This window comes from Astyanax mexicanus, chromosome 1, assembly GCF_023375975.1.
Source record: "Astyanax mexicanus isolate ESR-SI-001 chromosome 1, AstMex3_surface, whole genome shotgun sequence".
Lineage (NCBI taxonomy): Eukaryota > Metazoa > Chordata > Actinopteri > Characiformes > Acestrorhamphidae > Astyanax > Astyanax mexicanus.
The window spans coordinates 68,600,265-68,614,132 of record NC_064408.1 but is presented as its reverse complement, the minus strand read 5'-3'; the positions used below and the strand labels follow the sequence as shown (position 1 = coordinate 68,614,132).

Genomic DNA, 13,868 nt, shown 5'->3' with positions numbered 1-13,868 from the left:
GGACAAAAATACTAAATTACATCATTCAGTCAGAATATGTAAAGTGGCTCAGTGACCCTTCCCTCAATGGGAACAAATGGACCCAAACATTTCCAGCAACACTAGGCACCCTCACTCTCGGGGTCAAGCGTCTGCATGTGTTAAGCTTTTCCTTTTACTTGTCTCTGACTATGTCAAAAAGAAGGATCACAGGAAAGTGTTTAAACATTTAAATTTACAGTGCAGGCTTAGACAGCCTAGAGCATGATGCCAAAGTAAGTTAAGCCTGCTCGAGTGGAATTTTTCATACGTCTCTGGCCAGAACCCAAGTTCTTGGACTGTACTTGTGTCCAAAAGCAAGGATTTGGTTCTAATCCTTTAAAACCTTGAAAAATCCCACCCTGCACAGGCCAAGGTGTTTCTGACCAGACAGCCTATCCCTGCTCTGTCTGCAACGGTGGCCACGACTCTCCATCACTGTGGTGCTGCTAAAGCTCTCAGCATCTCGGGAGACCACTTTCACATTTCAGCACCTCTCCAAGCCGAGGCCAGGGCCCCATTTCCTCATGGCATAAATTAGGCTTTGACTCTTCATATGAGAGCAGCTCTGGCTGCTATGACCCACCGGGTAGATTTGAGCCCAGTGATGGGAGGCAGCAAGACCACAGAAAACCATTTCCGAAATCCATTTAACCCAAGTAGACCTGAAGGACCTATAAATTTCAGCCTCGACCGACGTGCTACTTCTGCCTGCCGCTAGACTTACTTGACTTTAGCAGCTTCCGGCACGTTCTGCAGGTCTTCTGAAAACTGCATGACTTTGGGGTACTTCTTTTCCAGGATGGTGATCAAGTAGTGTAGGAGAGTGATGTTCCTGCAGAAGATGATAAGAGCTTTTAAAACATCACCAAAAAAACAGAAGCAAAATCATATAAACAACACTGCCCAGCACAGATTTGTGACAGCTAGCTTTTTGAAATGAATGGGCTGCTTTCTTTATTGGTTTGCAGTAATGTTTTTCAGCTGAAGGGACATTCAATGCAAGCATGATTAATAAGTATGAGCCTTATTTGTATTTGCAGGTAATATCTTCTCGTACCTCGAGTTTCTGCACTGGGCACATACTAATTTTAGCAAATTCAAACTGATATTTGGTGATTTATTTTATTATTCTGAAAGAGCAGGACATTTTGGTAATGCAAGACCTGCAGAGGCTCAGAATTCCTAAATTGGTGCATCTCTGCTTTAAATAAGAGACATCAGAAGCTACTCTTTATACAAAAAAGGCACTTTCCTGATCATACAACTTTAAATTGGCTGCTATGGTTAAAAATACATTTAAACTATTTTGTCTAGATTAAAAATTTAGCTTTCAACTAGTGATGCAAGTTATTGGGAAAAAATGACATTATGATATTTTGCTGTCCGCGATATATACTACCATATATACTACTACCATACTACAAGGTCAACAATCCAACATTAATTCACTCTATGTATCCAAGATTTAAGTAAAATAAATTATATTGTATTAAGAGGCATAACTTGTAGATATGTCATGGAAATAAGAATAGAGGAGTTTTTTTGTATCAAACAAGTCGTAGCATAACGTGTAGAATTTAAATTTGCTGTAAATGTGTGACTATTGCACATGTGTACATTGTTATAAAGATGCTAAAACTACCCTTAAAGTTCCCTTACTTGTCGATGCTGGATTTGGTGTCAGCGATCTTGTTTAGTGAGGACACTTTAAAGCCGTAAGCATTTCCTCTCTGGCCCTTGTTCATGTAGTTGCCGAATGCCAGCACCACCTCCAGGAGCTGCTTCAGATTCCGGCTCTGCAGCATCTCTTTAGAGGCCCTGGTTAATGCTGAAAAAAAAAACCACATTGACATATTTAACTGTTAACAGTCAATAATATAAATTACAGCAATAATTACTTTCACTTTTTTAGTTGATGTGAAATCACACTACGTAAAAATTTTACATATATTATTTTTTCACAGGTGTTAAGTGTGTTTATCTGATCTAATCAGTTGTGTCTAAAATTAATAGATTAAAAAATAGTATTCCCCATAAACTTTGCTTTTGTGGTCAGCACAATGAAATGTATTTATTTTTTAAGAACATTCACAAAATATTCAGTGCTGCATATAGATTTCGAAAAGCTTCTGGAACTGGGAGAAGTGTACACTAAACGAACCTACATTAATCTAACCATTTTATTTGATGTATGTTCTGCTGAGCAAGTGAGCTTGTGTACACAGCTACAGTTCATTTAAATGGCTTTAAGAAGTTGCAGCTGTCTGGCAGACGCATTTTGCTATGTCCATGGTCAATTAATAAAATACTCTGTGATAAATTCAAAGGGAGCATGGCGAGCACTTTTACCAGAACATAATAAACTTTGAATGTAGTTACCAAGGGCAGCGTAACGAAAGCCTGATGGGACACTATATTTGGGGACTGATTTGTGAAATTGATTTGCAGTATATTTGTTAATTTCAGAAAACCACAAACTTATGAACATTTTTAGTTTTCTTTGTAAATCTGAAAAACCATATACTGTTCTTTGTTAATAGGAAGTGATTGGAGTATCAAGTTTTATAATAACTGCATATCTGTAGTGAAATGTTGGTTGTTTCTATGATTAAATACCAGCACAAATCAAAATGTCATTTTTTATCTCAATTAAAACAAAACTAGCTCAGGCCTTGTGAGCAGTTGAAACATAACAGTTAAAACCCAGCAAATAAAATTATATCACATTGTGTGGTCCATCACACATTTTTTAAATTAACATATATGGCAACAAGTAGACTGAATAGGTATGCAAACATCTATTGGAAATATGCAACTGATGAAATAAACTCAATTGACGCACCTTCAACTTTAGGCTTTATCTCTGCAATCCTCTCTGCAAACTTCTTCTTGAAGTACAGAGACTGTAACCTCTGCTGGTAGTGGTTTATTCTGCGAAAGTGGTTTAAAGAGAGAGGGGTGGGGGACAGAGAGAGACAGAGAGACAGAGAGAGAGAGAGAGAGAGAGAGAGAGGATCCACATTAAAACTGAAAATGCTTTTAAGTAAAGTGAACAGCTCCCCGTATCTCACTTAATAAGAGTTTAAATGGACCATACAATGGCACTGGCCTACTCCAAGTGGAGGCTGAGGGCCTCAGTAGAAATGAGCAGAAGCATTTGAATGCTCCATCAAGTCTCATGCTTTAAATGTGCAGAAGGAGTTTAAATTGCAGAAGGAGAAGACTGATTATTAAAGGAAAGGAAAACACTTTCCTGGATGTAACAGTCCTCTGTGGTATTCAGCACTCCAGTGTTGGAAACAAGAGTATTGCCTTACACATATAACCGGGCACAGCACTGTGGGGCTGTAAAAGAACGCTCAGCATTGTTCAACCTAATCTATATCTGGCACTTTAGTAGAGTAGAGACGATTACGGTGGATTAAAATTTAATCGCGTTCAACAGGGAAAAACCCGTTGCTGAAAATATCCTGTAAATCTTTCTTCAGTTCTTCATCACTTTTCATGCAGATTTCAGTGAGCTCATGCCCACAATCACAGTAACAAGACCTGATTTTTCACTTTAAAAGAGTTTTTTTAAACTTACTGTTTTTTTTTTTTTTTTTAATCTTACTTTACTCTCCTGACTGCCTCATTCTCAGCACATTATGGGGCTTTTGCACTGTATGGTACCTACACTACATGACTGTTCTCTCTCTACTCTGCTTTTTTTCAAAGTAAAAACCATAAATAAAACCTAGTACCTGGAACATGATCATTCATAGAGCCAAGCATCCAGAGTAGAGGCTAAAATGAGCTTTGATTCGTTTAGCGAGAACAATCAGAAGTGCCATGTGTATTAGTTGAAGTTCCAGATTTCTCTTTTAGACATACTGTCTGATTCTGTTTCCCAGTGGCAGGTACTGTAAATGAGTTTCAAGTAATTAATTTCTTTGTTATTTCTTTTAGTATGTAAATGCAGATAAAAAGGCATCAAAATTAACTCTTTTAGACCTTGTGTCCATTACAATGGACATCATGTATTTTCTTATTTTTTCAAATGTTTTGTTTAACATAACACTAATTGAGAGCTGTTTTTAATCAGAATAGACTATAAACAAGCCAAAGAAATCAATCAATAAACCAGTGAAACATTAGCTCAGCCCTTCCCATTGCACTGTAAAATAAAAAAACAGCACTTAAGCCAAAGAGGCAAATTAAAAGAGCACCATTTTACTATTGTATCTGTATGTAATTTAAAAAAGCATTTTTTATGTTCATTTTAGTGTTTAGGGATGGCTTGTGTACAAAAGGTCAATATCAAATCGAACAATGTTAAGCACAAGCTTCCAATCTAATAGAAATAAAAAACAGTTACTTATTTTAGTTAATTGGATTTATTGTTAATATAGATTTTATATTAGAATATTAGAGTCTGTGTGCATTGCAGACAAAAAATCTATTATTATTATTGTTATTATTAATAATGATATATTTTTTTAAACTGTCACATAATTCAGGTCTAAAAGGCTTAATGTTATATATTAAACAATGCAAATAGAGGTTAAGTTGAAGATTATGTCTCTTTTTTTTAATCCTCACACAATCCAGACAGTGAGAGGAAAAAAGACCACTTTATTCAGGCCTTGTCTCTTTATTAAGTCATTTTCGTAGATACCTGCCCAAGGCTTTCTTTGCTGTTACACACACACAGAATCCACGCTTACTTAGTTACAGCAAATATTGATGCAAAAACGGTGTCCTTTGTGAGAGCAGATCAATGTGCAGTCTTTCCTCAGCTGCTGGAGGAAGCAGAATTTACAGACAGAAGCTACAGTAAATGTGTGAGCGAGAGCGTCAGACTCCTCGCTGAAATACAAGTCACTGTAAAGACGTGGGTGGCCTGCATGGATGAGATTCTCATAGCCGTTCACACGACGTGCGTGGGCTGAACAGCATGACACTTATTCAGCGCCAAGATAAAATAAATTGTGCAGTGTCTGAATCAGAGAGGAGTCAGAGGGTGGACTTCACAGATGGAGAGAAAGACTATCCCGCTTTCAGGGAGCAGTCCATTCTCTTATAAGCGTCAGAGTAAATACAGGGTTCATACACCTTTTAACCAATAAATGACTTCCATGACTTTAGCATTACTTTTCCATGCTTTTAAGGCAGAATTTTAATGACCATACAATTTTTACAGACGAAAACATCAGTGCAGACATGGATGATAAAACCAAAAAGCAACTAAAACTATAATTAAAATCTATTATTGTAGGACTAAAATTAATCGTATAAAAATGCTGACATACAATCTTTAATAATAAAATGTGTGTCAGATCCTGAGAGCTTCATTTTTTAGGGCTAAATTACTGAATTAACTCTGAGCTGATGTATTTGTAGCTCAAAATAGATTTTCTTTACCAATAAACTGAAACACAAAGATTTGTAGACCTAATTTCTAAAACTTTCAGGGTATTTTTATTTTTCCAAAACTTATCCAGGCCTGGATTTGCTATTTTCAATTCCATGACATTTTTTTACAGGTTTTTCATGACCGTACAAACCAACAATTTCAGTGTAACCTATCTATCTGGAATAATCCTGATTCACGTAAAGGGGAAAAGTAAAAGATCAAGGTATTTTGGAACTTCTCCTAATTAACTTAACTGCAAATACTGAAAGTTACATGAAAGCTAGGTAGATAAAATCTCATTACCTCACCCTTTGGTTTATCATCAACCATAGGTAGAAACATGTATGTAAGACAATAGGTTGAAGCAGATAAACCCATATTAAACAGCAGTAATTTGTGTAGGCATCTTCCATTACTGGTGTAAGAGAACAGTGCCCCAAACTGCTTGTGAGTTTCTGCTTGAATGCCCACCTGCTCATCTCATAGAGGAAGCGGTCAGCCTTGGCCATGCGGTCCAGCTCATGTTTATGTTCCTCCAGTAGGTCCACGTCACTCTTCTCTGGTATGAACTTCAGCATCTGCAGCAAAGGAGGCCCCCAGCGTCAGCAAAAGCAACCACAGACATGAATAAAAACTCAAAACATTAAATCCATCTTTATTTACTGTTCCTTGAACAGAACAGTACATTAGTCTAATTATTTAGTGATTTCTGCAGTGAGTTACAAACATAAGTATCACTCAGTGACCTCAGTAAATAAGCTAAAGTACCGAATAAGTCATTTAAATCAATATTAGTGCAGGCCACAAAGGCAGGAGTCAGAATAATCTAATGTAATCTAATGTAATCTAATCTAATATTTCACCACTCTGCTTTTTAGGCCACAAACCTGCTCCAGCATATCCTTCGGCAGATCTTCCTGTTCATCCATAGTCAGGATAGCCCTCTTCATTTCCTCATTGGAGAGTTTCAACCTGGATACAACAACAGGAAACAGAAACCAGACAAACATGAATAAACCCAGATTATAATAAACGCTGCCAAGCTAACAGCAGACCGCATATAACCCACCCTGCCCAGACCACTCAAACCCACAGGATATCCTACTCTGCTTTCAAAACCAAAACCAACACTTGTGGAATACAGCAATATTGAGCTGCTGAATATTCTTGATCAGGGGTGTCGGTCTTAAAGCAGTTTTTTGTTCTTCTCCAACCACATCTTCAAACTACAGCTTGTGTTGGGAGCTAAAGAACACAGCAAGCTGCCTTCCAGGTGAATTCTGTTTCACACCTTGAATTACTGAACATAATTACGGCATGATTTTCTTGGCTTTGGCAATGTAGCCCTCACACCTAGATTTGACAGTCAAACACAAAAGCTGGTCGAACTTCTCAGTTAAACTCTGGAAGCAAAAGCATTGAACAAATGTCAAAACCGCAAATGTACATGATGTTCTCATTATTTCCAAATGTAGCCTGTGAGTAAAGACTTGTCTGGTGTCCAAATTTTGCTTTTTTATTTCTAACACTGAATAAATGTATAAATTACCAGTAGAAATGGACAAAAGTAGCTTTATATTTATATAGCTAAATATTAAATATAGGTGACTTTAATGCTGCATTTACATTGATGTGCCAAATGTCATAGAACAGGAACAAGTATCTCATGTGTCCCATGACATTTGGCATATCATAATCAATAGAAGCTAGAATGTTGCACTGTGGAGTACGTGTGTAGGGGTTCCTGTATTAAATGTGTATGTAATTTCTGCCAAAATAGCTTGTCTGTTTGCACAGACAATTGTAGCCAAATGCTGCAAGTCACAAAACTTACCACCCACTGCACTGTCCACCATGGGTGTTAATGCCTTTTATGACATATTTCTGGTATCCACAACATTTTACTGTGGATCAAGGAATCTTAAATGCCTACACAACTTCAATAAATGGAATGCCCCCTCTATGTGATGCTCACTATCAGGCCTACCAGGCTCACTCCAACACCATTAATAAGCTGGTCAGTGTTCAACCCTACTCATAAGACACCACCTCACAACTCATACAGGTGTGTGTGTTCCCAAACCCTCTTCTTAAAAAAGTAATACTTCACGATTCACTTGCATACTATCATCCCGTGACTTTTATTAAGTCACTGTACATTACACTGAAGTGTTGACCTCACATAATCTTCTTGCTCAAATTTCTGCAAGTGTGAAGCGAGTTGAGACAGATAGTTGAACTGTGCCTGGTGCGTCACATCATGCAATATTAAACTTTTCCAAAACTATGTTTCATCTGAGTTCAGAAGTAGGCCAGAACTCAGCCTGCACAGCTGAACCCCCTTGTGTTTTAGCAGAACGCCAACAAAGAGGCCATTACCTGAAGCAAACACTGTTCTTAGTGAATAAGACACATTTGGGGAAAATTGGCTAAATTGTTTTTTTTTTTTTGTGGAACAGCTGCTTTAACACTTTCAGGCACAAAGGTAATTTCTTTGATGTTTTCTTAGGTTACATTCACACAGCTGGTAAAAATGGCCCAAATTCTATTTTCTTTTGACCAAACCGATATTTAGTTTAGGCTATTCACACAATATTTTTAATGTGACCCATATCTGACATCTGCCTGAGTGGTTTGTGCTTTGTAAGTGACGTGCATTTGTGACAGAGCAATGCTTCACATTAAGTTTCACTTTAATCCTCGTCAAAATCTTCAGAGCTATGAATATGTTCAGGTTGCAGCTGAGCTTATCACAGAGAATTCACATTCAAAAGAACATGAGAATTCAACAGTACATATTATTCTGCCTTTGGCAGTTTTTTTATTTATTTATTTTTTTCCCTTTTTGGGGGGGAAACTGATTTGGACCACATTTACCTGCTGTGCGTAGCCTTAGTGAACGCTGTGCACAAAGTGACGTTAACTATATAATTAGAATTTTTATTTAATAACATCATAACAGCAGAAAGCTTGAAAGTTTTCCTTGTTGGGGAGCCACACATGTGTGTTTAGGTGCTTAAAATATCATCAAATAAGCACAGAAAATGTCTGGGCTGCTCAAAACAGCAGCATTTGCTGCTAACATCACTTCTTGCCTGCTAAATGTTTAATTCTCCCAAGAAATCTTTAAAAATTGTCAGAAACTGTAGAGTTCTTCTTTTTTAACACAATTGCAAAGTGAGAAATGAAAGTGAAAAAAATCTAGGTGGTCTCTTAAAGTGACCACCATGCCTTAAAGGGTTAAAGTAAGAATTTAAGGCCTTTTAATGAAAGAAATGTGCGATGGTCACATGCTATAAAGTAAAACAGCTCTGGCAGCTTCCTGACGGAGAGATTCAAAACATTACACCAGTAGAGAGGAAAGTGTATCAGCATGGTCAACCTTCCTACACTCCACACGGCTCGTAGTCAGCATGAGGAGTGCTCTGTTAGCCAGGCGTGGGAGAGCGCCAAGCAGAGCAGGTGTTTAACAGGCTGAGGAGAGCTCCCTTAGTTCCTCTGCCAGACAGAGAGAGAGAGAGAGAGAAAAAGAGAGAGAGAGAGAGAGAGAGAGAGAGAGAGGGAGGAAGGCTGGGAACCACAGACAGGACGTGAAACACAGCCAGGGCTCTTTCACTACTCTACATGTTCATGCCAGACGGGGCTTCAAACCTCGAGTGCACTTACTTACATGAGATTTTGAATTTCATTTACGAAATGGAAAAAGGACTGGGGCACTCGGAGAGACCTCGTGCTGACCTTGGTTCAGTTCCAAAGCATTAACTACTACTGTCCTGGAACGTGTGTTTGATAACAGGAGGAAAAGAGAAGAAAATATAGGCACTTTCAGCAAAGTTTGCATTAAAGCTTACTATGATAAGCTAGAATAGTGCAGCATCTGCATTGATGAACCATCATGGAAAGAAAAGAAACATGCACCTCCATGCTCATTTCCAGCTTACTTCCAGCTCATTTCCAGCAGTCTGTCAACACGTCACTGACAAATCTGTAATAAAGAACTAGTTATCTAATACCTCATCCCACAGCTAACATCAAATGTATTATTTTCTCATTATAACTAAAATGTCGACCTATGCAGTACTGATAGTCCATGAGCTCTTCATCCAATCATATTTGTTATTCATGTAAGGCAACAGAATGAAATATATTAGAATGAAAAATATATATATATTGTTAAGTATTGCAAAAAGATTTGCATCTGCCATGTACAGCAATGAAGTGAGTAAGAGAATAAATAACAATTATTCTTATGGATGATAATCTTACACCTATGGAGCCCGGGAGGAGGCGTGGCTAAAAAAAAATAATTAAATCGAGTAAACGATATAGCAGTTCGTGCTCACATTTTCTCGAATTTTAGGGAACGATTTGCAATTCATGCTCACAATTTCTTTAAATCGAGCAAACGATTTAAATGTGCATCTATCATGAGAGCCCTAACAAAAGTGATCTATATGATGTCCAAAGCTAACAAATAAAAGAACCTTTGTAATAAGCTAACAATTAGTGAACAAAATAATATAAACAGCCAAATATACTTCTTTACATATTCTTACTCATATACATATGTTTTGTGTGTGACCCAATTGTACGCCTCATTGTATTGGGTGTAGATATGCCTTGTAGAATTATGTTAAAAATAAAATAAATACATAAAAAATAAGGTATGGCCTCGTGCCTACGACCGCAGCACAGCAGTGCCAATAATGCACGTTATATTAGGAACCTTGAGTGTATAATTGCGATTAACCCAAAATTCCATTATTGCTGTTTATTAAAAGATTTTGAGTTCAAGAGGATGAGAAAATCTAATCTGTTTGGTTATAAAAACTCTGTTTGGTTTGGAAGCTCTGCATCGTTGCTAGGTTACCTGTATGTGGCGGAGTAATACATGGAGAGCTTCAGTTACAGTGCATTACCAGCTGATAACGGCACTCATAGAACACCTCGCACCCAATTACATTCAGAGTCAGAACTATCCGTGGTATAATAAACTGTAACCACTGAATCATGATGCACATCATATCACCAAGTTCTTGTGAATACTCTGCTTTATGTCATAACTAAGCAATACTTGTTTTTTGTTCAATAAATACTCATTTAAATCAATATGCAAGCTTTATCTCAAATAACAATCACTGGAACTAGTTTTGACCATGCATGATTAATTCAGATGAGTGTGGCTGTTAGAATAAGTGATCTCTGCTGTGGTCATGCAGTGGATTGCACCCCACATTACGGCTTTAGAGATTTAGTGTGAGCTGTGAGAGAAGCAGACCACACACAATGATCTGCAGAGAATGCTGGAGCTGCTGCATCATTTGCCCTGAGGAGCACTCACACACTTTTACTCTGGATGCGCTATCATTAGTACTGTAAACTACTGGCAAGATAAAAAATAAAAATCCTATTTTTTTGTGCCACATTTAAAGATCTAAATTAACTAGGGACTCTCATAACCAGCCAACTCTAATTTTGAGCCATTTCTAAACCTTATTAAAGCATCCAAAAACTGGCACTCAATCAGCTCAGTATGTCATTTTTATCATGATGAATGATAACAGTCATACAGCATCCACCCCAACTGCCATGTACAGCAATGAAGTGAGTAAGAGTATAAATAATAATTATTCTTATGGATGATAATCTAACTCCCACTGAGCCCGGAAGAGGGTGTGGATAAAAAAAAGTAATTAAATCGATTGAATAATGAAGCACTTTGTGCTCACATTTTCTTTAATTTGAAGGAACGATTTGCAATGAACGATTTTAATGCGCACTAAGGCAAGAAGCTCAGAGGGAAAGGAGCATTGTCCACTCTTGAGCTGTTACAGGACTGCTGTGATGATAATCAGTTATCTGTTTTTATAACCTGCTGATTATTAATGCTCTAGTGTTACAGTTAGACAATACAGTGTGCAGATTTTCTGTAGTGGTGGCATTGCCACAGCACATAGGGGGCACGTGGGGGGTCTGTCTCAAGGTCAACATTGGATCTGATTAACAAAATCCTGCAGTGTGGGCCAGATATAAGAGCTCAAACTGAACACACAATAATTTCTGCTTATAAAGAACCACTACCGCACACCACACCACACCCTCATCACTAGCTTTTGCTTCTGGAATAAGTGGTATGATATTTTAAACTACCACACACATGCAGGCAGTCAAACTCACACACCCAAAAATGTACCACACTGACCAGCTGACCGATTGCTACTTATTCACCACCTGTTCCTCCCATGCATCTAAAACCCAACCTTGATGTGGAATCTTCTTCTCAGCCTAAAAAACATTTGGCCCAGTGGAAATGCTAAGCGCCATTTCGGTTTGTTTCATGTTGTTTGAGTCAGAAAGATTTAAAGACACTCTTGGGAGTAAATCCTTTGCTGGCAGATGAGGCCGAACCACATTCAATTAGTAAGCCTTCATAAATCTGAGGCCGGCCTGCCTCGCCAAATGTGACCCACTGTTACAGTTTCCTGGGCTCCGCTTCTCACACCACAATCAGCTTCTTAGTGACAAACAGAAGTCCTCGCCCAAACAAGAAAACAGAAAAAATGCAAGTCAGGCTGCAATGCATTAAATATTTCTCTCGGTGCTGTTCCAAGAAATGCTAATATTCATCATAATTGCATATAAATGTGGAAATCCATCCCAGACAAGAGCTTTAACTGGGACACTTGACGGCTAAGCACTCATAGCCTTTATTAGAAGCCTAATAGCTTGCCAAAGAGGGAAATGCCCTCAAAAATTACTCCATATTTGAACTCCACTTTACATGGATGATACTAGCATTGATTTCAGCTAATTACGAAAATCCATCACACCTGTGAAAATGGGGTAAGCATTAAACACGTGGAAGGAAATTAAAAGTCTTAATAATACAATATAAACCTGAAATTCTAGAAAAAGAAGCAAAATGGCCAACACCCTAAAATAGTCCTACATTTACAGTGAGGAAACCTTATTAGACATTCAGTACTCATACTGTGATTCATGACGTTCATGATTATTCAAAAGACATTCGATACAAATGTGAAGGCTCTTTCATTTGTTATAACAGCTGTTAAAATGTTGACCGAAAGATTTCCTCGTCCAATCCATCCAATATGCAATGACTTAATCGGCGTACTCTTCTAAACGAAGCGTAAAATGTTCTGAGAAAATCTTTAAAACACAATTTACCATCAAACTGTGTGAAACATTCAATATTCTGAATTGTAATTAAGCGAGGCGGCCTCTGCGTTTACAACAGCCAAAGAGGACACAGAAACAGAGACCCTGTGGGAGAGAAAAGATCCTGCCAACATTATCCCCTCATCATTAACTGCTCAAATATCATACTTGGCAGAAAGCAGCATGTTGTCAAGTCTGAAAAATGATTTCTCTGCTCGCACGTGATGAGCCAAATATAAACATAGCATTCCTCTCCGATGAGGTAAGGGCTCTCATTAATTGGCACTGCGCTACAAAGAATTCAAGGAAACCACCTCATGATAATGAATGAACTGGTGACTGAGAGCATTTCTCTGGAAGGAAGTAACCCAGCAGAAAACAGTCGAAGCACAGAAGAGAACACTGCACTGACTCAACACTAACTCCAGTTCAGAGCTGCATGTTCAGGATATGACCTCACGTCTGGAAGCCAGAAGGTTTTGCAGAAACAGAAACTCGCAGCCAAGGTTAAAAGCATCACTCACCGTGAGAGCAGGATGTTGCAGTTCTGGGCCCGGCGGCCGTCAATGACGGACAGCTCTTTGACTTTCTTTGAGCTCAGAGCATCGTCCTCTGCCTCTTTCTGTGGTCAGAGAGGTTCGGAAATTACTATTCGGCTGTGCATTGTTTTCTTCAACTTTTCAGTGTATGAGTTGTGAATGATGAGAATATTACTGATTATTAAATGATGGAAAATGGATATTAATTGATGTTATTTGCTAGATATCAAGTACAGAAATTGAGTAACACTTCAAAAATGCAACAAAATATATATATATATATATATATATGTTTAGTTTAGTTGTCTGCAGTAAGTCTTACCTGTTTGCTGTTATTGACCATAAAGAAGTCCTAAATGCAGGCAAGAAGCAAGGAAGATGCAGCACACGTTAGAGAGAGAGCGCTGTTTGGTGAATTCAGCCACACAAAACACAACAGGCTAGTGCACAGAATGAGATGACTGGTAATGAATGGTGAGAGTGGGGGGTGCATGGGGTGAATGAAAGCAGAGACGATGCATGGTGTGGGTCTGTAAGCGCTGGCAGGTGCATGCGTGTTGAGGAACATCTACTTTTAAATATTTATCACTATAGATATACAGTGCTTACTCTCAGAATAATCTGGCCATCTGTTAAAATTTAATAGCCTGGCTTATCCGTTCATAATAGCAGCATTAAAATGCAATTACTTTCTCATCAATTAAAGCAAAGGAGAAGTAAACAGTGATGACTGT

General features: G+C 38.1%; 1 protein-coding gene across 4 annotated transcripts in view; it reads right to left on the bottom strand.

Moving 5' to 3' along the window:
• The window catches only part of daam1b (dishevelled associated activator of morphogenesis 1b), a 109,312-nt gene that overhangs the window by 9,375 nt on the left and 86,069 nt on the right, over window positions 1-13,868 (bottom strand). For 3 of the 4 annotated variants that reach the window (XM_007238744.4, XM_015602853.3, XM_007238743.4), the window contains exons 16-22: window positions 13,457-13,486; window positions 13,120-13,217; window positions 6,304-6,388; window positions 5,888-5,994; window positions 2,864-2,952; window positions 1,681-1,849; window positions 746-853 (exon numbers count right to left, since the gene is read on the bottom strand). In XM_007238744.4, coding sequence (XP_007238806.2) covers window positions 746-853; window positions 1,681-1,849; window positions 2,864-2,952; window positions 5,888-5,994; window positions 6,304-6,388; window positions 13,120-13,217; window positions 13,457-13,486 — 686 coding nt within the window. The remainder of the gene's footprint in view (window positions 1-745; window positions 854-1,680; window positions 1,850-2,863; window positions 2,953-5,887; window positions 5,995-6,303; window positions 6,389-13,119; window positions 13,218-13,456; window positions 13,487-13,868) is intronic. The other variant, XM_007238745.4, reaches the window with a different exon arrangement.